This window comes from Schistocerca americana, chromosome 9, assembly GCF_021461395.2.
Source record: "Schistocerca americana isolate TAMUIC-IGC-003095 chromosome 9, iqSchAmer2.1, whole genome shotgun sequence".
In the NCBI taxonomy this organism is placed as follows: domain Eukaryota; kingdom Metazoa; phylum Arthropoda; class Insecta; order Orthoptera; family Acrididae; genus Schistocerca; species Schistocerca americana.
Window position 1 is genome coordinate 187,691,134 of NC_060127.1, and position 26,742 is coordinate 187,717,875.

At 43.8% G+C, this 26,742-nt stretch overlaps 1 protein-coding gene across 1 annotated transcript in view; it reads left to right on the forward strand.

Annotated features, from left to right (window-relative positions):
* LOC124551227 (putative ATP-dependent RNA helicase DHX57) overlaps positions 1-26,742 on the forward strand; it is a 239,536-nt gene that overhangs the window by 93,695 nt on the left and 119,099 nt on the right. The window contains exons 11-13 of the mRNA XM_047126220.1: positions 728-873; positions 16,906-17,039; positions 19,441-19,680. Coding sequence (XP_046982176.1) covers positions 728-873; positions 16,906-17,039; positions 19,441-19,680 — 520 coding nt within the window. The remainder of the gene's footprint in view (positions 1-727; positions 874-16,905; positions 17,040-19,440; positions 19,681-26,742) is intronic.

The following is a 26,742-nucleotide window of genomic DNA, read 5'->3' on the forward strand; positions in this document are numbered from 1 at the left end:
TTATTTCATTGCCTGACACACGTTTACGGAGATATGACAGTTTATACATGGGTCTTCAATTCTTAAATTTGGGAGACTTACTGGTAATTAACTGACAAGTATCAGCTTGTGAAGACTGCAGGTACCTGATACATATCGTGCTGCTGACAGAATAAAAATACGCACAGGCATATAGGGAAAGAAAAGGAGTGAAACATTACATCATTTGTCAAGCTGTGATTCTATACATCAAGGGCAGAGTCAGTCATTTGTGTCCTGACACAACTCAGTGACGTAACATTAAAAATGGATAATACTTAATTGTGCTGGTCATAGCTGCAGTAACTGCAGCATTTATTCTTAAAGTAGCATGTTACAAAAAAAATGTAAAATGAGCTACACGGAAGATAACAATGAGGAAAAGAGATAGGGGGATAAGATGGGTGCTAGCTTTCCTCATCATTTTTAATTTTCACTAATGATTTTTAATGTAAATGATTGCTAAAACAAAAAAAAAAGTTTCTTGCACACAGAAACACTCTCATGTCCGCACTGATTGGGTCAGAAAGTAAGCAGCAAGCTGTGAAGTAGCAGTAGCATCACAAATAAATAAACTGTGCATCAATCTCACAGTGAACAATCCTTTTGTGCTTTGGCAGAGCTGAATGTATAGATTATATTTTCATTTGCAGTTCTCAGTAACGTAATAGCACACGTGTTAACTGTGACGTTAATGTGTGTGTTACAGATACGGCTGGAGAGCAAGACGTCTTCGAGTACGCGTCTCCTTTTCTGTACGACTGGAATCCTATTACGCAGACTGGAGAGTGATCCAAACCTCGACTGTGTCTCCCACATAATTGTTGATGAAGTCCATGAGCGCAGTGAAGAAAGGTAATGTAACTCTTTTACATCGGTACAAAGGAAACCTGATAGACAATTTGCTCTGTGTGTCAAGAAAAAAAAAGTCATTGAGTTCAGTAAAAGTACAGTATAACTCTGCCTTTACATTCCTGGAATTTGTGTTTTCCCACCATTTAAGACATTTTTAATTGCTCCCCTCAAATTTCCTACGTCCACAATGTTAATTTGCATCTGATTTTGCATTGACATATTCATAATTTTCCCACAATTTACGCTTTATGAATAAATGTTCGTGGAGAAAAAACTGACGTAAAATGACGTCAGGCATTGGCCTTCAAGTAGTGTTTACAGACTTTATACGGTCAAATTTCTTGACACCAGGGCACTCCGCTCAGTGCATATGAACTGGTAAATGGGTAACAGTTTGAACAATTTGTGCTGTATCTCCTGTTGCTGCCAAGCTGTACTTGGTGTGGTGGTTGATGGGAGTAGGTAGGTTCATTCGAATAAAAATATGATGACCATCTACAACCATTTCCAAACTTTCTCTACTGCGCTTGCATAGCTCCGTGATTGTTATTTAGTGTGTTTCATCGTTTGGCCACTTACAGCACTAGTTGACAACTTTGCTGACTTTGTGATGCTAAAATGTTTTTGGTTTAGCCAGAGAACCAATTACATATTTTTTTCATGCATAGGAATACGTATTTCGAGAATTTATTCTCATTGCCAAGTGCAATATTTATGTGTGTGCTTTTTGTGATGTTTCACAAACAAACAGTGTGAGTGCACATGTATGGTTTTCTATGTAATTGAGGAGGCAGATTACCTGGTAACCTTAAAAAGACCACTTCAGTGCAAGAGACACAGAAAGCACATATGAAAAAACCACACAGAATACTTACATAAATATTTGCAATTGATAGTGAGAAAAAATGCTCAAAATGTGTCACGCTAAGCATGAAAAAATATGTAATTGGTGCAGTGTTTCATTATTTAAATAACGAGTGACAGTTCCAAGCTTTCCAAAAAACCGATTGTTATGTATGAAGTTAAGTCAGACATTTCTATTTCCCAGACAGTTACCATTTCCAGTTGCACCTGTAGTATTTTTTAGATACTAAACCTTCATTAGATAATAAACAAGTCCCTGACAAGGAGTTTGGTGCCTATTATGCACATATACCATACTTAAAATGTTACATCCCTCGTTTTACATTCCCTACATTTTACGCCATTTTTTAAAAGTCTCTTGAAAAGTGTAAAGTCAGGGTTTCACTGTAGTATTCTCCATATTCTTGCAGTAGTCATCCTAGCCTATTTCTATATATTGTTGCAACACTGTTTAAGGCATCCCACAAGTTGAGTGAAAGTATTGAAATTACCATTTTTACCCAATTATAATATGACTCTGAATACAAGACGACCTCCTGTTTTTATGAGGCTTCTGTGAAATTTTTATTTTTAACATAAAACAATGTAAAATCCAGGATGGAATGTAACAACATTAAGAAAAGGATAAATGCTACTCAGAGATGCTAAGTCGCAGATAGGTACAACAAAAGAGCATCACAGAATAAGCTTTCAGCCAACAAGGTCTTTGTCAAAAACACACACACACACACACACACACACACCACCCCAACAGTCTCACACTGAAGCCAGTTTGGCTTCAGCTGCCAGAGACTGTGGTGTGTGCACTTGTGCATGTGTGGTGTTGTCTGTTTTTGACAAAGGTCTTGTTGGCCAAAAGCTTATTCTATGATGCTCTTTTTGTTGTGCCTATGTGTGACTCAGTGACTCCACTATATGATGAGTAGCAGTTGTCCTTTTCATAACTATGTTATTTTTAACATATTGTGACTAATCAGATGTACAAGTTGTTTTATTGATGTAAAGTATCTTAAGGCCTAGTTAGAAAACAGTCATATTTTTTTCATACGCAGATTATATGACACTGATATTAGTAATTTGTCATCAAATGGCGTGGGAAGTCGCTGAACTGGTGTTGTTGCATCACATTTAAAAAGCTTCTATTCTCTTCTTAAATGAACTGTTTATCATCACGTTTCTCTTCCGTACAAGGTTACACTTCAGACAAATATCTTCAGAAAAGACTTCCTAATGTATAAATTTATATTTGATATCTTTTTTCTTGCTATTGCATCCTCTCTACTATGACCTTCATCAGTTACTTTGCTGCTCAAGAACCAAACCCATTTCCTAACCTATGTAACACAGCATTGTCTGATTTAATTAGGCTATATTCCATTATCATTTTTCCCCATATTATAACCTCTTTTCAAGACACTATCCATTCCATTCAGCTGCACTACTTTGTGACTGACTTTAAGTTTTTTTCTTTTCCTTGAACTTTAATTCCCTTTCAGATTTATCCTTGGCTTCTTTTACTTCTTATTCATTGTAGAGATTGAATGACATTGGTGATAGGCTAAAACTCTGTCCCACTTCCTTCTCAGCTGCAATTTTTATTTCATGTTCTTCAATTCTTATAACTGCAGTCTGACATCTGAGCAGGTTGCAGGTAACCTTTCATTTCAAGTATTTTATCCCTGTTGCCTTCAAAATCAAGCACTGTATTTGAGTCAACAGCATTTTTTTCTGAAATGTACTAACACTGTGAACATAAATTTGCTTTTGTTCAACCATTATTCTAAGATAAGTGTTGGCTCTTGTGCTCCTACATTTCTCCAGAACCCAAACTGACCTCCTCTGAGGTCGGCTTATACCAGTTTTTCCAATTCCCATCTGCACAGTTCAGAAAAGCTGTGCAATGATTGCAGCAGAGCTGGTATATGAAATGTTTGCTTTTGCAGGTGGCCTGGCCTCTAATGGGGTAGGATAAGCCAGCGACAACCCTGAAATGAAGGACGTCATACCCAAGATCTTTTCCAACACTCCTAAAGTGGTGTCCCATTGCCTAACCAACGTCCGCAACTTCGTAGTCCGCCCCTATGCCAATCCCTATCCCAACACCTTGCCATAGGGATCGTGTCCCTACGGAAGACCCGTATGTGAGACCTGCCCAGCCCACCCATCCAGCATTTACCATTCCAAACCTGTCACAGGCTTATCCTCCCCATCAGAGGCAGTGGCAATTGTGAAAGCAGCCATGTCCTGTACCATCTCTGCTGCAATCATTGCACAACCTTTTATATCACCATGACTGCCAACTAGCTGTCCGCCAGGATGAATGGCCACCAACAAACTGTGCCCAAGAATGCAATTGTGCTTGGTTTCAAATGGCTGCTTCAGAATCTGTGCCATCCGGATCGTTCCCTCAACTACCAGCTTTTCTGAAGTGTGCAGGTGGGAGTTATCCTTACAACACGCTCTCTGTTCCCGAAATCACCCCATCCTCAACCTGTGGTAATCTACTGTCAGTAAATCCTGCACCCAACAGTTTGCACTCCTTCTGTTCTGTCACCTTCTCTCAGTTCACATCGCCTAACCCTCATTGTGCTCCACTCTTTGCCAATGCACCCAACGGTCTTTCCTCATTCTCCGTTCCTCTCCTTTACCGCTCCCCGTTTACCCCCTCCCCTACAGCATCCTGCCATTTAGTCCCTGCGCGCTCTGCCAGGCAGCACTGATTCCTGTCCTCCCATCTGTACCCTGCTATCCTTCCCTCTTTCCTGCCCCACTCCGGACTGCTGTTTGTGTTCGATGCAACATTCTTGCTTTTTGCCTAGAGCGGCCAGAGGTTGCAGTCGTGTGGGTGTGATATATGCTGGCTTGTGTGATTGTGTGTGTGTGTGTGTGTGTGTGTGTGTGTGTGTGTGTGTGTGTTTTCTTTCACTTCTGAAGAAGGCGTTGGCGGAAACCTCAATTTATAATGGTATTTTCATTGCGTCTATTTGCAACTCAGTGTGTCATCTTTATGGTGAGTAGTAATCTATCATTTCATGAACTGATAGTTCAGTAATATTTATTCCTATCAACACCCATCTTCTTTGTGAGTGGAATTATTCCATTCTACATGAAGTCTGAGGGTATTTCACTTGTCTTTTATATGTTGCACACCAGGTGGAATGGTTTAATAATGGCTGGTTCTCCCAAGGATCTCAATAATTCTGAAGGAATGTCATCTTCTCTAGGGTCCTTGCTTCAGCTTTGATCTTTCAGTGCTCTATCAATGTTTTTCTCGCAATATCATCTCTCTCACCTAATTTTCGACTATTTCCTCTTCCCTCCTGTCAGAGGGCTCACCACTCTTTGTTGTGTTTGTGCTTGGCCACCACAGAGCCCAGCCTATGCAGCACTACTTCCTCTTTCTGTGCTGCAAACATACACGTCAGCTGTCTCTTACAGACTCACTTTCTGTTGGATGGTCTGTTTGGTGCAGACCCTGTTTTGACTTGGTTCACGATTTCCGGCACTATCTTCACCTTCCATTAACGATTATATTGTCCACATTATTTGGTTTGACCTGTCATCTTTTCCAAATTTTACAGAAGTGCATGTCGTGCTGGGAAAGTTGCCCACTGTGTAGTATGCTCTGCCTCTGTGCCCTGGCTCCCTTCCTTCCTGTTGTAGTACACCCAAAACCCAGCACAGTAGCCACCCTGTTGTGGATGGGGATATCAAATACCTGCATGGTGGTAGCCTCCTGACCACGCGACAGTTGGTGTGTTGCACATTCCTCATGTATGCAGTGTAGTCTGTGCCTGTCGTGACAGAGGCATAGGGCTTCCAGCAATGGATTACTGGCCAGGTAGCCATAGCTGAGGCTGGGTGTCCCTCATAGGAAAAGACCCATTCAGAGTGAGTGGCACCATGCCAAATAGTTTGCACATGAAGTGACCTAAACTTTCTCCCACTGGTGGTCACGTGACCTCAGCAGTCCCTTCGGATGTAAAGGCCTCATATGATGCAATGAAATCCTAAAGTGTTCACTTCACTGGCCACACCTTGGGAGGAACGTAAGACTAGATGACAAGGAGAAAAATGCTCCCTCCAATACCTGGTCTGTACCAGGACTGACAGGGACACCAGTCTGTCGAACACACTGTAGACAAATATGGGAAAGTTGCAGCCATTTCTAAGATGAATAGCGGATTCCTCCTGATTAAAAGTCATCTCCTGCCCCTTCACTGATCCTGCTATCCTGCGAAAAGTTGGGTGTCATTCCCGAGACTGCTACTCTATACACAAGACTTGGTATGGTTCTGGGCATCATTTTTTGCCACGATCTTTTGCAATCTGACAATGAGCTTCAGGCCAACTTTGAGCGGCAGGTTGTGCACTTCAACTATTGTGTCCGTAGGGGACCAAGCGAAAACAAAGTTGCTACCGCGGCCTTCGTCTTGGCTTTCAAAGGGAATACATTGCCTGAGGAGGTCAAGGTGATGGTCTACCAATGTTCCTTGTCCTAAGAGGTGCTTCAAGTGTATGAAGTTTGGACATATGTCTTCCTGTTGCACTGCTACCCCTGTCTTCTGACATTGTGGATGTCCTGTGTATGCAAACTTTCCTCCCCCCCCCCCCCCCCCCCACCCCTCCCCTCCTAATCTGTGTAAACTTTGGTGAGCTCCATTCTCCCTGCTTATAACAGATTGCACTATTTTCAAGTATGAGAATAAAATACAGCCTTATAAGACTCTGGACGAGCTCACCTATCAGGAGGCCAGAAAAAATTATGAGCGTCTTAACTCATACAAGTGACACAATCTTACGCTGCAGCTGCAATGTTGTCACCTTATCTACCAACGGTACTTTCCTCTGTTGCACCTCTTACAGTGGGCCTTCAGCACCACCCACGAACGCGTGCCCTCCAACTGGTTGAGGGCCCTTCTGGTGCTTCCACCGCACCCACTTCGGAAGCATTGGATCTCCACCTGCCTGAGATACCAGTCCCTATCCCCTAGCCAGAGGGACCTCATCTTCCTCTGGCTTCTATAGCTAGGGATTCTCCCTTCTACAGTTTCTGCTCTTCCTCAGCCAGATGCCAGCCGGTGGCTGAAGTGACCAAAGGTTGCTGGTCGTTGGACTCCTTGTTCCTCCTCTGTCCCTGAAACCAATTAAGGGAAACATTCCCAGTGATTGTCTTCTAAGGAGAAGGGCAAGAATGACAAAATGAAGTCCTCTAAGATGAAGGAAACTCTGGTGTCTCCTCACTGCCAGACTCTGCATGTACTCCTCCTGTGCCCAAAGTGGAGATCCCTGTTGCCCCTGAGGCACCAGATCTCCCCAGCCAATTGCTGCAGAATTTCTGTCAGTGGATCCCCTGACGTCTCAGCTGGTGGCAGCATGTGACCCTGGGTCATAACCTGCCCACCCCTGAACCCCCTCATGTGGTCGCTTCATGACCCCACCCTATTGAGGCAGTCTGATCCTGCAGTGGAATTTTCCACCATCTGACTGAGCTATGACAGCTTTTATACACTTACCCTGTATTCTGTGTTGGCATCCAGGAAACATGATTTCCAGCAACCCAGACCCCTGCACTTTGTGCCTACTGGGGTTATTCTGAGAATCGTACCGACTATGAGAGGGTATCAGTTGGAGTTTGTATGCATGTTCTCGACTCGGATATAGTGTCCTTGTGCCTGTTGATAAATGTTTGGAGGTTGTTACTGTGTTCAGATAAGGGCACATGTGGAGGCTGTCACAGTGGTTGTTCAGATAAGGGCACATCAGGATTTTACCATCTGTAAGGTTTATCCCAATGATGTTGTTTCCCAGGATGTACTGTCTGCATTACTCTTTCAAATCTTCCCCCACCTTTCCTTGTCTCGGGTGGCTTCACTGTCTGTAACCGTTTGTGGGGTGCAACAATGATCACTGGCTGTGGTAAAGACGTTGAAACGTTACTGGCAATCTTTGCCTATTGAACTCTGGTGCCCCCACACACTTCAGTGTGGTAGAGGGAACTTATTCAGCCATTGATTTTTCATTTTTTAGCCCTGGTCTCCCCTACCAGCTGCTCACTGGAGGGTCCACGATGACCCGTGTGGTAGTGACCACTTTCCGATATTCCTGTCCCTCCCTCAGCATTTCTCCCCTAGATGCCTGGCCAGATGGGTTCTCAGTAATGCTGGCTCGGATGAGTCTACCTCTGCTGTCACCTTAACTTGTCGCCGTAAGGCAATATCGATGCAGCTGTTGAGCATACAATGGCAGCCGACCATGCCATCCCCTCTTCCTTGGGATCCCCCTGTTGGAAGATGGTGTGCTGGTGGGCCCCAGAGCTCACAGCAGCCATTTTGCTAGAGCACCTCATTGCCTGTAAATGGCTCCATGCCCATGTCTGCTGCCTCACAAGATGACACAGGTAAGAATCCTGGGAATAGTAGGTTTCCACCAATGGATCACATACCTCTCCATCAAAGATATGGGCAAAGATCAGATGCCTCTATGGCTTTGAGTCCTCTCCAGGTGTACAAAGTAATTCCTCAGATGGTGCCATTTATACTGATCCAGACACTGTCACCGAACATTTGGCTGAGCATTGTCCTCGCTCATCTGCATCTGAGAACTACCAAGCTGCCTTTCGTCATCAAACAGCGGGTGAATCAAATGTGCTTATCTTTTACTACCTGCCACCTGGAGCCATACAATGCTCCATTCAGAGGATGAGAGCTCTCCAGTGCCCTAGCCCATTGCCCTGATATGCCCCCAGAGCCAGAGTGCATTCACAACCAACTGATGAAAAGTCTCTCAGTGGATTGTCAGTGTCGCATCCTTGCCCTCTTTAATCAGATCTGGAATGAAGGTGAGTTCCTATCTCAGTGGCGAGAAAGTGCCATAATTCTGGCACTGAAACTGGGTAAGAACCTCTTAGATCTTGAATGCGTGGTGAGCAAGTGGCTGTGTTAGCCCCTTGAGTCTCAGGGCCTTCTGGCTGCACCTCAGGGTGGTTTTTGCATAGGCTGCTCCACTGCTGGCACACTGCCGGTCGTGAAAAGTGCAGCACCAAGAAGGAATTACCCAAGCAGAGTCACACTTGGTGGAAGTGGCAACAGGTGTGCAAGCAATATGTGATATGTTTTGTAGCGAGATGGGGTACACATAGGCCGAAGAGAGCCCTCTCGTGTCGGTCCGACAGGGTCGGTGTTGCGCCTACTGTAGTTGGTGCAGAGCTGTCACACAAGGTGGAAACAATACAGTGAGTGCCAGTATACACCTACATCTACAGTTACATCCATAATCCGTGAGGCACCTGCCAGTGTGTGGCGGAGGGTACCTCGAGTACCTCTGTCGGTTTTCCCTTCTATTCCAGTCTCGTATTGTTCGTTGAAAGAAAGATTGTCGGTATGCCACTGTGTGGGCTCTAATCTTTGATTTTATCCTCATGGTATCTTTGCGAGTTATACGTAGGAGGGAGCAAAATATACGGCTTGACTCCTCGGTGAAGGTATGTTCTTGAAACTACAACAAAAGCCCGTACCGAGCTACTGAGCATCCTCTTGCAAAGTCTTTCACTGGAGTTTATCTGCCATCTCCGTAACGCTTTTGCGATTACTAAATGATCGTGTAACGAAGCGCGCTGCTCTCCGTTGGAGCTTCTCTGTCTCTTCTATCAACCCTATCTGTTACAGATCCCTCACTGGTGAGCAGTATTCAAGCAGTGGGCGAACAAGTGTACTGTAACCTACTTCATTTGTTTTCGGATTGCATTTCCTTAGGATTCTTCCAATGATTCTCAGTCTGGCATGTGCTTTACTGGCAATTAATTTTATATGGTCACTCCATTTTAAATCACTCCTAAAGCCTACTCCCAGATAATTTATGGAATTAACTGCTTCCAGTTGCTGACTTGCTACATTGTAGCTAAATGATAAAGGATCTTTCTTTCTATGTATTCGCAGCACATTACACTTGTCTACATTGAGATTCAATTGCCATTCCCTGGACCATGCATCAATTCGTTGCAGATCCTCCTGCATTTCAGTACAATTTTCCATTGTTACAACCTCTCGATATACTACAGCATCATCCACAAAAAGCCTCCATGAACTTCCGATGTCATCCACAAGGTCATTTATGTATATTGTGAATAGCAACGGTCCTGTGACACTCCCCTGCAGCACACATGAAATCACTCTTACTTCGGAAGACTTCTCTCCATTGAGAATGACATGCTGCGTTCTGTTATCTAGGAACTCTTCAATCCAATCACACAGTTGGTCTGATCGTCCATATGCTCTTACTTTGTCCATCAAACGACTGTGAGCAACTGTATCAAATGCCTTGCGGAAGTCGAGAAACATGGCATCTACCTGGGAACCCGTGTCTATGGCCCTCTTGAGTCTCGTGGACGAATAGCGCGAGCTGGGTTTCACACGATCGTCTTTTTTGAGACCCATGCTGATTCCTACAGAGTAGATTTCTAGTCTCCAGAAAAGTCATTATACTCGAACATAATACGTGTTCCAAAATACTACAACTGATCGACTTTAGAGATATAGGTCTATAGTTCTGCACATCTGTTCGACGCCCCTTCTTGAAAACGCGGATGACCTGTGCCCTTTCCCAATCATTTGGAATGCTACGCTCTTCTAGAGACCTATGGTACACCGCTGCAAGAAGAGGGGCAAGTTCCTTCGCGTACTCTGTGTAAATTCGAACTGATGGACCAGTGGCCTTTCCTCTTTTGAGAGATTTTAATTGTTTTTCTATCCCTCTGTTGTCTATTTCGATATCTACCATTTTGTCATCTGTGCGACAATCTAGAGAAGGAACTACAGTGCAATCTTCCCCTGTGAAACAGCTTTGGAAAAAGTCTGTCATCCTCTGTTCAGTACCATTTTGGTCACAGTGTGTCTGGACATTTTGTTTTGATCCACCTACCGCTTTGACATAAGACCAAAATTTCTTAGAATTTTCTGCCAAGTCAGTACATAGAACTTTACTTTTGAATTCATTGCACGCCTCTCGCATAGCACTTCTCATTTCACTTCGTGTAATTTTTGTTTGTATGCAAGGCTTTGGCTATGTTTATGTTTGCTGTGAAGTTCCCTTTGCTTCAGTAGCAGTTTTCTAACTCGGTTGTTGTACCACAGTGGCTCTTTTCCATCTCTTACAATCTTGCTTGGTACATACCCATCTCATGCATATTGTACAATGGTTTTGAACTTTGTCCACTGATCCTCAACACTATCTGTACTTGAGACAAAACTTTTGTGTTGAGCCGTCAAGTACTCCCCACCTTTTTAATATTTCTATTTACGGCTGAAATCACCAATGCTGTAACTGCTTGATGATCGCCGATTCCCTGTTCTGCATTAACTGTTTCAAGTAGTTCGGGGTTGTTTGTCACCAGAAGGTCTAATATGTTATCGTCATGAGTTGGTTCTCTGTTTAACTGCTCAAAGTAGTTTTCATATAATGCACTTAAAACAATTTCACTGGATTCTTTGTCCCTGCCACCCATTATAAACATTTGAGTCTCGCAGTCTATATCTGGTAAATTAAAATCTCCATCCAAAACTGTAACATGGTTGGGAAATCTACATGAAATATTTTCCAGATTTTCCTTTAGGTGTTGTGCCACAACAGTTGCTGAACCAGGGGGACTTTAGAGACATCCGATTACCATATTTGAGCCTGGTTTAACCGTGACCTTCACATTTCGGATCTCCGTCAATTTCCTTCGATACTATTGCACTTTCTATTGCTATAAACACACCTCCCCCTTCACTGTCCAGCCTGTCTCTGTGGTATACATTCCAATCTGAGTTTAGAATTTCAGTACTGTTTACCTCTGGTTTCAGCCAACTTTCCGTCCCTAGTAGTATGTGGGCATTGTGACCGTTTATTAATGAGAGCAGTTCTGGGACCTTTCTATAGACGCTCCTGCAATTTACTATTACCACATTAATATTGTCATTCCCTGTTGCGTTTTACCTACTGCTACCTTGTTGCGTCTCAGGAGGCGTCTTGTTGGGCCTAGGGAGAGAATTCTCTAACCTAAAAAACCCGTATGTGCACTCCACATGTACTCTGCTAACCTTGTAGCCGCTTCCTGCATGTAGTGCACACCTGACCTATTCAGGGGGACCCTAGATTTCTCCACCCGATAGTGGAGATCAAGAAATTTGCACCCCAGATCTCTGTAGAATCATCTGAGCATTCCATTTGGCTCCAAACCAGAGGACAGCGATCGTTTCTGGGAACGACACAACAAATAGTTAGCTCACATTCCACCCTGTGAGCGAGGCTTTCTGCCTTCAGCAACTCCATCAACCGCCTGTATGAGCTGAGGATGACCTCTGAACCCAGATGGCAGGAGTCATTGGTGCCGACATGAACAACTGTTTGCAGTCGGGTGCACCCAGTGCTCTCTGTCACCACCAGCAGGGCCTCCTCCACATCTCGGATGACACCCCCCGGCTAGCAGACAGAGTGATCACTGGCCTTCTTCCCTGAACTTTCCACTATTTCCCTAAGGGGCTCCATCACCCACCTAACATTGGAGTTCTCAATCACTAATAAACCCCTTCCCCTGTGTGTGTGCTCGGACCTTGCTGAAGAAGCGGCCACGTGTCCTTTCACAGGCAGAGCGGGCGACAACACACGGCCAGTCTTCACATTGACCCTCCACCTCGTGCGACGTGAACGTCGTTGAACCCGCTACTCCCCTTGGGGAGAGGGTGGCCCAACGGTGCCCAGTTCCCACAAAGATGTCTCGACAGCAGGGACCGTGGGGGAAGCATGTAACACCTGGGGTGTACTGTGCAACACACCAGACTCCCCACTGCTGCTATACTCTGAGGCAGCAGCCTGAAGACGGCTGATCACAGCCATCAGCACATTCAGCTGTTCGTGAATAGTGGCCAGCTCATTGACGTCAAAGGGAGCCGAATCGGCATGTGTGCGAGTTCAAATGGGGCAGAATGATTAGTCCCTGGGAAACGGGGTTGTCATACCGTGACATTTCAGTTCGCCCAGGTCGTGCTGCTATGACAGTGATGCGTGCGTGAAGCAGTAAGTAGAGGAAGGTCGTAAGCAGCGTCGAGCGGGAACTGGACTTTGGAACATGACCACAGCAGGGGATGACCATCATCTTGCCTGCATGGCCATTACGGACTGTACAGCATCATCCACAGTGTCGGCTCGTCGCTGGAGCACTGTGACAGCTGTGAAGTTGTCTGCATTGACGATTCGTCACTGTCTGCTGCAAGTTGGACTATTTGCACGCTTACCATTATGTCGGCTTCCATTGTCCAGAAACCACTTGCTCCTCTGACTGCAATGGGCACGTGAACACAGTCACTGGGGTGCTGGGTGGCAACATGTAATCTTTTCGGATGAGTGCCACTTCAATGTGTCCTGCTGCATACGAGTCCGGCGGTACATGGCGAGCGCAACCTGGAGGGCTGCGTTGTGGAGCGGCATAGCGGACAAACACCAGGTGTGATGGTTTGGGGCGCCATTGGTTACAACAACTGATCTCGCCTCATACGTATTGCAGGCACTTTTTGACTGCAACCAGTACCTAACAGAGGTTGTGGAGCCTGAGGTACTCCACCTGCTTCAGGCACCTCCACAGGCCACATTTCAACAGGACAGTGCCCGGCCACACATTGCAAGGATTGTACAGGCCTTCTTCGAAGAGTGACGGGTACCATTGCTTCCCTGGCCTGCACGTTTGTCAGACATGTCGCCCATCAAACATGTCTGGGATATGGTTAGTCTACATCTGGTGCGTCACTGTCTTCCAGTAACTGGTGTCACGGATTTGTGGGCTCAGATACAAACTGCGTGGAGGGAAATCCCTCAGGAACGTATTCAGAACCTTATTGATTCAATACCACGGTGTATAGCAGCTCTAATTGCAACACATGGTGGCCACACGACATACTGAATAGTAGCACTCAAAGGACATGTACAGATTTGAAAAGTTAATCATTTGTTACTTGTAAGAAAAGTTAATCATTTGTTACTTGTAAGTACCAACCTGTGGTATTAAATAGATTGACCTCATGTGTTTCCTTCTTGGTGTTGCAATTTCCACAAACGGATGTCTAATTAGGTTCATCTGCAGTCCACCATCCAGACAGCTTATGTATGTCGTCAGGACCTTATTGCTGTTCCCCCCCCCCCCCCCCCCCCCCTAGCCTATGGAAAGCTTATGACATGACATGGCATCACCATATCCTTACTACATTACACGAGTGTGGTCTCTGGGGTCCACTCCCAATTTGTGTCAAGAACTCCTCGTCACACCATATATTTCAGGTCCAAATGGGTGCTTCACTCAGTACCCCCCACATCCAAGAGAACAGGATCCCACAGGGCTCTGTAATGAGCATCCCTCTCTTTCTGGTGGCCATCAGTGGTTTAACGTCAGCTGTGGGATCTTTGGTATTGCCCTTCTTATATGCAATAATTTTTGGTTTTACTATTGTTCCTCTTATGGGTGTTGCTGAGCATCTACAGGACACCATATGAATGGTGCAGTCATGTGCTCACATCCAAGGATTTTGGTTTTCAGCAACCAAGACTTGTGTCATGCACTTCAGTAGCTGCTGTACTGCCTACCCACACCCAGAGCTTTACCTAGACAATCACTTACTTCTTGTAGTTGCGATGACCTGCTTTTTGGGTCTGACCTGTGATTCCCAGCTGACATAGCTTCTCCACTTTTGCCAACTTGAGCAGAAGTGCTGGCAACACCTCAATACACTTTGCTGCCTCAGTAACTCTAGCTGGTTACTGAACGCTCTACTCCTCTGCAGCTCTATTACATCTTGATTCTGTCCTCTCTTGATTATGACAGTCTTACATATGGTTCAGCATCACCCTCTGCATTGCAGGTACTGGACCTCATTCATCATTGTGGGGTCCGACTTGTGAAAGGAGCCTTCATAACTAGGCCTATGAAGAGCCTACTAGACAAGGCTACCCATCAGGTGCCAACAACAGCTGCTGAAGTACACTATATGCATTCATAGCTTCCCTAAACATCCCAACTACCTTCCTTTTTCCCTGGAAGGAATCTCCACCTCCCACAACAGCGACCCAGAACTGGGTTTACAGTTGCTACACACCTACAGTGTCTCTGTTCAGAACTGCAACTTCCTCCACTGGTCAGGGAGACCTCACGTCTGCCCCTATGGCTTGTGCCGCAACCTTGGGTTTGTCTTGAAGTGTTCTTTGATCCAAAAGATTCCATTGACCCCACGATTTTTCGCCACCTGTTATTGGCTGTTCTTGAGATGTATCCAGGTTAAGAAGGGGTATTCACCAATGGATCAACAGTAGATGGGCGACGAACAGGCTTTGCGTACACACGTGCATGATGCAGTGAACTCCACACTCTGCCATATGGCTGTCGTGTCGTCACTGCTGAATTGATGGTCATTAAACTAGCCCTTAGCCATGTATGTTCTTGCACTGGCAAGAGTATCCTAATCTGTAGTGACTTCTTTAGCAGCCTTCGGGCTAGACCTATGCTACTTTCCTCACCAACTGGTTACGGCTATCCTGCATCTTGTCTCTGACCTCCCTCAAGCTGGACAGCCATTTATTTTTGTTTGGAGCCCTGGTCGTGTTGGGATGAGCTGACTGCTTGGCCAGCTTGGCCACCAGAATGCCGATTCTGGAAATGGGGGTCCCAGAACCGGGCCTTCGGTCAGTTATACGCCATCGGTTGCTGGAAGTCTGGAACACAGAATGGTCTGCCCTGATCTCCCCAAACAAACTGAGAACTATTAAGGAGACGACAACCATGTCGCAGGCTTCACTGCATGCTTCTCCCATGGAATCCACCCTCCTCTGTCAATTCTGCACTGGCCACACTTGTCTGACCCGTGGGCACATTCTCCAATATGAGAATTGCCCTCAATGCTGATGTGGAGCCCGCCTGATGGTAGCCCACTTACTCATAGACTGCCCTAATCTGGCTGCTTTGACTGGCTGACTGACTCCATGACACTACGCTCCTCTCAGGACCTTGGCCTCCTCAATCACAGATTCCCAATCATCTCAGTCTTCAGCACACCTGCGCCACTTCCTCACTTCCACTGCTCTCAGGTTGGCTTCCACATCTTCCAGCCATCTCACACGCCTTCTTCTACCACCAGGATGTTCCATCATCATCTTCTTCGGGAGCCTTTCTTCTGTCAAACGCTGTACAAGTCCTAACCATCATAGCCTTCCCATTTTGATTGAGGTTACCAAATCAGGTTCTTTGTACAGAGCCCTTATTTCTTCATTAGTCCTAATTCTCCATATCTCAACTTCTTTTAAAGGACCAAAAATCTTCCTCAGCACTTTCCTTTGGTTTCTTCTCCGGAGCCTCTGTCAGTACCCATGCCTTGCTGCCATACATAAGAACTGGTTTGATCATTGTTTGGTACAGTAGCAGCTTTAGTTTCCTACTTATGTTCTTACTTTTGAGCATGGTATATAGTGCTCTATATGATCTGTCAGCGGCCTTAATTCGATGTTATGAGAAATTGGAACAAGTATATGATAATTGACTGCTTTGAGACGTCGTCTTAATCTACCTGACACGCTACCTCTGGTGCTAGCAGACAACGTGAAAGCGGCTGCCCTGGTGTTAAGTTTTGTCTGCGAAGGTGATTTATATCCATCCCTGAGGGTACACCGTCCCCCACACCCCTCTCCCAGCTCTCCCAGGGGTCGCTTGGCAGCCTTACTCGATGGGCTAGCCTGACTGCTACATGTTCCACCTTTTTACTCTCTTTATTATTTTTCACTTCTTTGTTTTAATGCCTTATATTGCTGTTATTTTAACAACTTGTCTGTGCTGTCTTTTTTATGGGCTTTTATCTCTGTTTTTTATTGAGTTAGTTACACTTAGGCTTTCCAGGGTTTGTCTTTCGCCTCCTTTCCTAGGCTACCACTCCTGGTTTTCCATTTAACAAATGAAGGGACTGATGATTTGTATTGCTACTGCACAAAAAATTTTTATGTAGCTAAGGTTGGCAATAAGTGTAAACATTCCGCAGCAACCCGAAGTCATTCAATTTTTGCCAATCAGAAAAGGATCATGTTAAAGTGTGCAGCTAGTACAGAGTTTCTACAAAGTGCATCCTTCAGTCTACCATAATACGAACATTCTCTTTGCAGTGATTTCCTGCTGCTGATTCTGCGAGACCTGCTTCCAGTACGGCCTGACCTGAGGGTCATCTTGATGAGTGCCACCATGAATGCTGAGCTGTTTTCTCAGTATTTTGACAAAGTTCCTACAGTAGAAATACCAGGTTAGTTCATCAGCATTTTAGTGGATGTGATTTTAATTTAAATTTCTGTTGCCCGCTGTACTCTTATCATATACAAATAAGGCCCATTTCACACGTGTCCAGCAAGCAACTTTATGGCACCGTGTACAGTACCGTGACATGAGAGCCATATGGCAACTTTCACATCTAAGTGACATTAGCCATTGCCGTCCAAATGGCACATGGAAGCGATGGAGCTGCCAAGGACTCGCACTGCAGTTGATGGCTGCTGTGCCACTAGCAAGCTGATGGAGGAAGTGGTGGTGGCGGCATAGTATACGTTGGCACACTCACACCTTTCCGGCATATAGTGCCACATTCCAAGGCAACAGCATCATGTACACCACTTAATTGGTTCTAAGGTTATTTGCCCCCCACCCCCCTATTTTTTAAGCCTACGCTTGATTGGGGGATAGACCGATTAATTTCTTTAGTGAAAAAATATGCAATGGAGCAAAACTCTAGAAAATTATAAGGACAGGACTCGTACAAAAATGTATCAGTCATTTATTCAGAGATCTTTGTGGATAATTTCAAAACTTAAGTGACAAAAAAATGATTGTTGTGAGTAAGTTACTTAAAGAAGTTTTCTTGTACTGTATTCAAAAAGTGTTCATTAGAGGAGCAATAACAATATTTCCAGAATTTTTTTTTATAAAGCTGCCAGTTTACAGAACCAGTTACATTAAAAAATATTCCATAATTATTCCCCTCATATTATTGCTGAAATTTTACCATGTTCCTGCCGAGTTGCCTGAACTCATTATTGGTACTTTATCTTATGCTTCAAAGCTGCCTCTGCCATGCACAGAGTTATGCAAAATGAGACAGGCTTTATAGTATCTACAAAACAAACAGCCTCCAAGTTCAAAGATTTTTGAAAAATACTCGATTTACCACTAAATATTATATACGAGTATAAATAAATGAACAAATTGCTTTTGAAACTTCTGAATACCCTCAACACATAGGTACCATCTGCTCCTAGGCTCTTGACGAACTAAAGTATTAACCATACTGCTCTTTGTGTGTTGCGCTTCCTTAATAGACCTCAAAACATACAAAATAGCGTTTCAGACAGTGTACAGTTTCCCAATATGAAATGGTTTAAATTTCATCAGGTAAGTAGAAAATATACTAGTAAGACTTTGAAACAAGTGGAGTCTTTATATATGGTGATTTTACATCTTACTAGTAATACTCATTTGTCTGTCCATGGTGACCAAATGCCAGCAATAAAGTATTATCATCAATCAATTTTGGCAAAAAAGGTAAAAGTACAGCTGTACAGACTCATATTCTGACTTAATAACACTAAAGAGAATTTACAGAATGATGAGTGGTGAGAAGTTTACCTTGGACAGCAGAAATTATAAATACAGTTTACCTAAAGATGGGGCAAGGACAGTTAGTGTGGAAGCTGAGAAAGAATAGGTGACATATCTAGGATCAAAGTATTGTATCTGAAAAAGAGGGAGCTTTAGTTAATCATGAGAATTAACATCGGTCAAGACTTTAAGGTGCGCTTCAAGAAACATTGCAAAATTCTGCACTGTATTATCAATAAAGCAAAAATCTTGATCAAAAGAAAAAAAAATTACAGGCAAAAAGACAAGGCAATTTGGAACATCATTAAGCATGAAACAAATCTACTCTTTGCAGCACCCAACATGAACTGAAAACACAGGGACAAAAAATGAACCATCAAAAGTAGGTCCATGGGGTTTCTTGCTCAGACATTGCATTCTCCACCATCAGATATCTTCTGCCAACTCATCTGTTAAAGACATCACAAAAACCTATGGGTCACTGCAAAACAGTATCTCTTGTGGCTCTGATGGTATTCAAGGAAAGTTCTGAAATGTGATGCCACGTAAATACTACCTGTGTTCACAAATATTTTCAAGAAGGTAGCTAACTTTGTAGTAGAATACTGAACCATTGTTTTGGGAAATTCATACTAACTGCCCAGTTTGGCTTCTGTAAAAGATTCTATCTAGAGAAAGCAATATATGATCCCACAAATTCAGGTGTAGTAGAACTACTGGGTGGTTATAATTAAACTTTCCCAATTAAGCACATTGTATCATGGAAATTAATTACTGTATGAGTACCAATCTTGGTAGAATTAATGTCAAGGACATGGGGAAGAGAAATAATCCAGAATCAGTTCAGTTGAAACACTTCTAATGTGCTGCTACAATACATCATACCGTTACATACCGGTACCATTACTGCTACAAAAGGGGCTCAAATAGGTAAGTAGTTTAGACCAAGACATTTACAGACTTGAGCATTGTCTACAGATATAAAAGTTTCAGTATGTATCTAATGGGAGGAAAAAATTGTTGTACCGTTGTTTCCTTTTCTCTGTGTCATAAAGGTCGCACGTTCCCTGTTGAGGAGTTCTTCCTGGAGGATGTGATAGAAGTCACAAAATATGCTCTAGAAGAAGATTCCCAGTACGCACGCAAAACTGGAAAAAAGCGTGCTGCAATGGATATCGAAGAACTGGGTCTGCAACTGGCAGTAGCAGATATTGCAACATCTGCTGTAGTCATAGCAAATCCAGCAACCCGCGATGACCACCTGACAGTGCAACAGTTATATCACCGCTACAATGGTAATTATTGTGTTGTTTGTTGTTCTCTCATTGAACTAAAAAGAATTTTCCCTTTTTTGGTATGTGATTTAAATTTGGGTATTTAATTTGCACTTCCTGTCTTGCAAGTCACCTTGGACACTAGAATATCTACCATTGATAACTGTACCAGCAGCACCCTGTATCTTCTTGATATTAGACTTTAACATTCTTTTTACATACCTGCAACCAGTTCTAAATATTTGAAAAAATACTGTTATGGTACATTATTACCTCTTGAATTATTTAGAGTGCCCTTAATTTGGAGCTTTAACTGTCCTAATAATGCAAATTGTGCATATCTCAAGTTTTGTTTCACGTTTGCAATAATGTACCCCATCATGAGAAATTGTGATCCACACACATTGTTTACTTCGTGCACACATGTAGATGAGCGGCAGGAAAAATGACCTGTTTTAAATAGTGCACCATTGTTGAACACGGCTTCGTAGATTGTTGCTGGTACCACTTAGTATGGGTACTTGGTCAAAGAAACATATCGTGTTTGCAACTGTTACTTTTCTCAGATGTGATGGCGCGCGTGTGTGTGTGTGTGTGTGTGTGTGTGTGTGTGTATGTGTGTGTGTCAGAAGGCAAGTATGAGAAGGGTTCAGCAGTTCAGAGCAACAGCCTCTCCCATTAAGAAATAGTCACCCATTATACCGTGAACAATTTGCACCCCGGACAGCATTGCAATAGCAACAGCTACTTTTCAGCATAGTTCAGCCTGATCGGTTCACTGACTTTCACAATCTTTAACATCTTGGGCAGAAATGTGCAATGGATGTTGCACCTGGACATTCGTGTCCATCGCTTCAAGTGATACAACAGTTATTACCCAAGAGATCGGCAATTACGACATAAGTTCTGTACACAGCTGCTGGAGACAATCAGCTTTCGACTAGATTCTCTCAACAATTTCATAATGTCTGATGGTGGCAATTTTCATTATCGGACTATGTGAACAAATGAAACTTTGGATACTGGCTGCCAACCAGTCCTCAACAAATCCATAGAAGACCACTTTCTATCACAAAAGTTACTCTTTGATGTGGTGTGTCTACGCAGGCTGTTATTGGCCCATACATTTTTGAGAATGGTTCAGGTGGCACTGCCATAATAACACCAGATTTATAAGTTGTTTGTTGGTACAGTTCATAATGCAGGAAATTCATCGTAAAAGTATCAATATACAGACATTTTGGTTCCAACAGGATGGTACAACTACCCACAGAGCCAGAATGTCCACGACAGACTAACGCAGAATGTTTCCAGAGGGCCCCTTTTCCTGTTCTGACCATGTTGTTCATCCAGTTTATCTGCTTGTGACTCTTTTCTGTGGAGATTTTTGAAACCCAAGGTGTATGCTAGCAGACCAACAACTATCAAAAACTCAAAAAAACAACATTCACACCAAAATTGGGGCTGTAACAAGCAACACTCTTCATGAGGTTATCAGAAGTGTGCCAAAAATTGTATTGTCAACAGGTATGTTTGCCTAAAGGACTTTATTTATAAAAGTGAAATATCTTACAAAATGTTATGAAGCGTTCTTTTGAACAGTGCACACTGATAATGTGTAACTGTATACCTCCGCAGTAAAATAAAATAGGTCATTATTTCTCCCCCATATTGTACAGTGTGGAGAAGTGGTGATTGCTGTGGAGAGAACAAGGTTGGTGTACATTAATAGACTGATGCCACTCCTGCACAGTCAATGTATATGTTATTCTACACTAACTCTGTTCTGTCTGCTACTTTCTCCAGTGTGTCTTGCAAATGCCCCCCCCCCCCCCCCCCAAATACCCTAACCCCAACTCACCCCTCTCCCACCTCCATACCCTCAACTTATTCTCCTACTTCTCCGTACTGCCTCTCCCTCTCTAGCAGTCACCCTTCCTTCCTGTCACCTCTCACTTTCCCTCCCTTCCTCCATTTTTCTTTCACCCACTGCGCGCGCGGGGTGTGTGTGTGTGTGTGTGTGTGTGTGTGTGTGTGTGTGTGTATGTGCGTGCGTGTGTGCGCGCGTGTGTGTGTTTCTGAGAAATGACACTGTCTCTTGGTAATACCCCCCCCCCTCCCCTACACACACACACACACACACACACACACACACACACACACACAAACTGGAAGCTTTAACACTATATTAGTGAAATGTCATTCTCTTATTGAATCTACAACCTAAAGTCACTATTCCAGAATACAGTTCCAACTCAAAATTTTACTCACTCTATAACTGTACAAAAAAAAAAAGCACACTAATTATTCTTAAATACTATAACATTTGTGGAAAAATGTCTCACTAATTTCTCTGATATCCACTCCCATAAGGGCCCAAAGAACAAATTTTCATTGCTGTAGGAATGCTCCCTGGCTACATGGACACCCATTTCTCCATTAAAGCTGGAAGCTCTTGGAGGACTGCCCCACCTAACCTCACATTCCATGGTTTTCAGCATTCCAATCTGTAAAATTGACAAGATTTCAGGACCTACAAGAGTATTACTAATCTCACTATGAAACCAAAAGATGTTTCAAGGTAACAATATGCATTTTACAATGAGGCAGTTATCAACAGGTTGTCAAGAACTGCTGTTTTAAGTAACATATTCTTCATTAGCTGTGGGAGGCCACAGTTGTCTTAGTCACAATTAGAGAAACCACATATTGTTATTTCTCCTCAATTTGTACATACCTTGCAAAATCCAGTGCCCAAATACGTATGTGGGAGTCAAATATCGATCTTGAAGCACAAGGACTAAACAAAACTACTAGATCAAATTTGAAACACTGAGACTACTATATTTCATGACTGAAGTGAACATTAACCTCACATTGCAGAGTGTGCTTAATGAAAATGATGATAGTGAGAACCATGACATATTGGTCTCCTGTTCCCGCGATCGGTCGTCCATCTGCCAGAACTTTGGCCCCGGTCAGGTTGTACGATCGCGGTCCGCGTCAAAGAGCTTCTCTCCGGGCTTAGGGTTTCCACTGTTCCACCTCCTTTTCGGGCCACTTTGCGTACACCCCCATGGTGTGTTCCTCGCCCTTGCCTTCGGCTCGACTTGGCACATGGCCCGAAGGACTCAGTCCCTCCAGAGGCCTTCCGCCGCCGCTTTTATTCCATCCTGGCCACGTATCAGGGCTCTGGCATTGTTTACACTGACGGCTCGATGGTTTGTGGTCGTGTTGGTTATGCGCTAACTCTAGGGGACCATTACGAACAACGATCCTTGCCGGCTGGCTGCAGCGTTTACACTGCTGAGCTGGTCGCCATCTTTCGTACCCTAGAGTATATCTGCTCCTGCTCAGGTGAGTCCTTCGTGATCTGTAGCGATTCCCTGAGCGGTTTACGAGCTCTCGACCAGTGTTTCCCTCGTTCTCGTCTGGTGATGGCTATCCAGGAGTCCCTGCATACTCTTGCCCGTTGCGGCCGCTCTGTGGTCTTTGTGTGGACGCCCGGTCATGTCGGTATCCCGGGCAATGAATATGTTGACCGCCTGGCGAAAGAGGCCATCAGTAAACAATCTATGGACATTGGCCTCCCAGAGTCTGATTTGCGAGCAGTCCTCCGCCGAAAAGTTTTTGCGCTTTGGGACACTGAATGGCACGATCGGATCACGCCCAATAAACTCCGTGCCATTAAGGAGACGACGACTGTGTGGTGGTCATCCATGCGAGCCAACCGCAGGGACTCAGTTGCCTTTTGTCGGCTCCACATTGGCCGCACTCGGCTGATGCACTGTTATTTAATGCGTCGCGAGGAACGTCCCCTGTCGCTGCGGGGCGGCTTTGACAGTGGCCCACATTTTGTTGGCCTGCCCCCTTTTAGCTGTGGTCAGGCAGACATTTGCGCTGCCTGATACGCTCCCTGCCCTTTTAACTTAGTTTTACGTTTTATTCAGGCAGGGTTTTTTTATCATTTAATATGAGTGTTTGTTTTATTTTATTGTTTAGTGTTGATTCTTGCCTTTGGCCTACGGTTTTAAACTGAGTTTTTAATGTGTTCTTGGTGGTTGGCTTTTCCTTTTTTATTCTATGGTCGGCCAGCCACCGCCACACTCCGTTTGATTTTCATTTGTTATATCTGTTCTTTGTCTGAGTTTTTCTTGTCCTGTGTTGTCTGTTGTCTCTATTATCCGTTTTTTACTCTGTGTGGTAGTTTTTAAGTTTTGGAACAAGGGATAGTTGACCGTTGCAGTCTGGTCCCTTTAATCCCACAAACCAACCAACCAATGATGTATTGGATTAGGTCATAAGAGTGTCTGTGTGTGATTATTTACAAACTATATATCAGTCAACGACACGTTTGCCGTAGCCTGTATATCAAAATTTTGTGGATAAACATTAATAATAACAATCCTGAATATTAATTAAAATTTCATAATACAAACTGGATGCATGATTTGTTTAATAGGTAATATAGTATGTTGGGACTTTGTTAAATACAAGTTAAACCTAGGAGATTAGTGGCTTGCCTTTAAATTTGATCGCCAGAGATATATGTTTTTCTTGAACCTTTGTATGTGTGCTTTGGGCCCTTAAGACTCTCAGTGACCCATATGTAAGTGATCTTGTGGATCACGCCAAAGAATCTGTAAAAATGTTTGCAGATGATGGTATTTGTAGCAGTGTTGCAACACTGGAAGACTTTAGCAAAACGAAGGAAGATGTGGAGAGGATCAACAGCTGGTGTATGGACCAGCAGTTGACCCTGAACACCTATAAACTGCATATAGATGGATGAAGGATTGTACTATACGTGATAAACGTCTGGAGACAGTAGCACCCACAATATACCAAGGACTAACTGTCGAGAGTGATCTAAAATGGAATGACCATATAAAAATAATTATAGGTATAGTAAATACCTGGCTAAAGTTCATTAGAAAAATGTTGATGAAATGTAATTCACCGACAAAAGAAATTACTTGCAGAACACTCATTTAACCAGTTAATGAATATTACTCGTTGATCTGGAACATGGGCCCAGTTAGGTTAATAAAAAAGGGGGGGGGGGGTGCAGAGAGAGAAAGAGAGAGAGAGCCTAACGAAGAGCGGCACTGTTCATTACATTATGGCATTGTTTAGTAAGTGTGAGAGCATTACAGAGATGCTCAACAAATTCTGGTGGCAAAAGCTAAAAGACAAGTGTTGAGCATCATGGACAGTTTGTACAGTTTTACTGTTGAAATTTCAGAGTGAACATTTGAAGAACAGTTCGACTATATGTACTGCCTGTGAAAAGGAAGCACTGAGAAGACGTTGTCAGGTGTCAATATAACTTTGTACACATACACGCTATTGGTGGCTAGTAAATGATGAGAGTTACAATTCCCCACGACAGCTAGCAAGGCGACCAGAGTCATTATTGTTGATCATATTTAATGGTGTCACCAGGTGTGGTAGAATACTCACGGAACATGAACAGTGTCAGATGAGTCATCAGTGTGAAGCAGACGGAGATGCCAAGTACTTGTTTGAGATAGTGTTATCAGCACCTGGCAGAGTTTAATGTCTCCATTTGGACAGTTGGTTGAATTGTGCAATATATCCAGATCTGTGGGGCATTTGTGTGACAGTGACTTTATGTTGGACAGCATAGTCACATGAGGGCAGGCCTACTCTTCTTCAAGGTTCCAGGTGCGATGATAGATCACCACAAGGGGAGGGGGAGGGGGATCACCGTGTTGTGCACCAGGTACATTGTAACCCCTCCCCATCTGCACCTGTCATCCGACAACAAGTAAAAGGCTCCATGCTACATTCTGTGTCGTTGCGTCTTATTAGTTGGAGAGTAGCAGCTGCTAAACTAAGAAATTACTGCCCCTCACACAGGTTGACATTAACACTACTACACGACTAGCTGTGCTTGGAATGATACTCTGACCAGGAAGCATGGACTGCTGGGGATTGGTGTCATATTGCGTTCAGAATGAATCACAGTTCAGCACTACCACAGATAACCGTCATCAGCGGCAACCATTGTTGGTGAATATGATGGCAGCCTGAGGAGAGGTGCCATTTTTCCAATGCTCTGTAGAGGCACAGCAGTGTTACCTCTGGCATCTTGATTAATCAAAGGCATCTGTCATCCTAATGTGTTACTTCCCACTTGATGGTGTAGTGGTGATATTTTTCAGCATGACAACACCTGTCCACAAGTTGTATGTGGCTCTGTGAACTGTCTGCCTGGCACAGAGGCACTCACATTGGCAGCAAGATTTTCAGAATGTGTGGGACCAGGTTGGATATTAATTCTGTTCCAGTGCCAGTTTCTAAAGACCAGTAACAACAGTTGTGGGATGGTTTGCCTCAGGAGAGGATGCGGCAGCTCTGTCTCTCCTGTCTCAATCGAATCAGTGCCTGCATCCGTGCCAGAGAGGGTGCAACATCATAGTGAAATATACTTCTCAGTTATTTGTAAATTTGATTCGATTTTGTAATTGTTGAAACCATATCACATACACTGTCAACCCATGAAGTTTCATCTAATTTCCTCCTCTCCTTTTTCGTGCTTCACTTTTGTTGTTCGGTAGTGTCCTACCACAGATACCTCGTGAAATGACCACAGCCGATAAATCAGAGAAACTGGAACTGAGATGGACGCTTAGTGGTAGTGGTGTGTGCTATTCACAGACGGGACAGGGAAGCGGTGGAAATGATAGTCGTAGCAGAAGTACAAACTATAAGGGGGCTTGTGGAGTACAGATGTACAGGGTGTATACGATCCCGGACAACCGGGAGATCTGGGAAAAGCCCGGGAATTTTGTAGAATTCCGGGAATTTTTCATTGTTTTAGTTTTTAGCTAAATTTTTGTAATTTTGACTGGTAAGAATCGATACTCTAACAAAGGATATTACTGTAACTTGCTACTGCAGAATAATACTGCAACAATAAAACGTGAACGAGGAAAAAAAAAACAACATAAATTGCAGAGGAGATGTGCCACATACATCTGCAAAACACTGTGCTCATGCATGCGTTTGCCAACAGCAAAATGTATCAAAGGCTTTAGGAAGAGCCCGCCAGAGTGG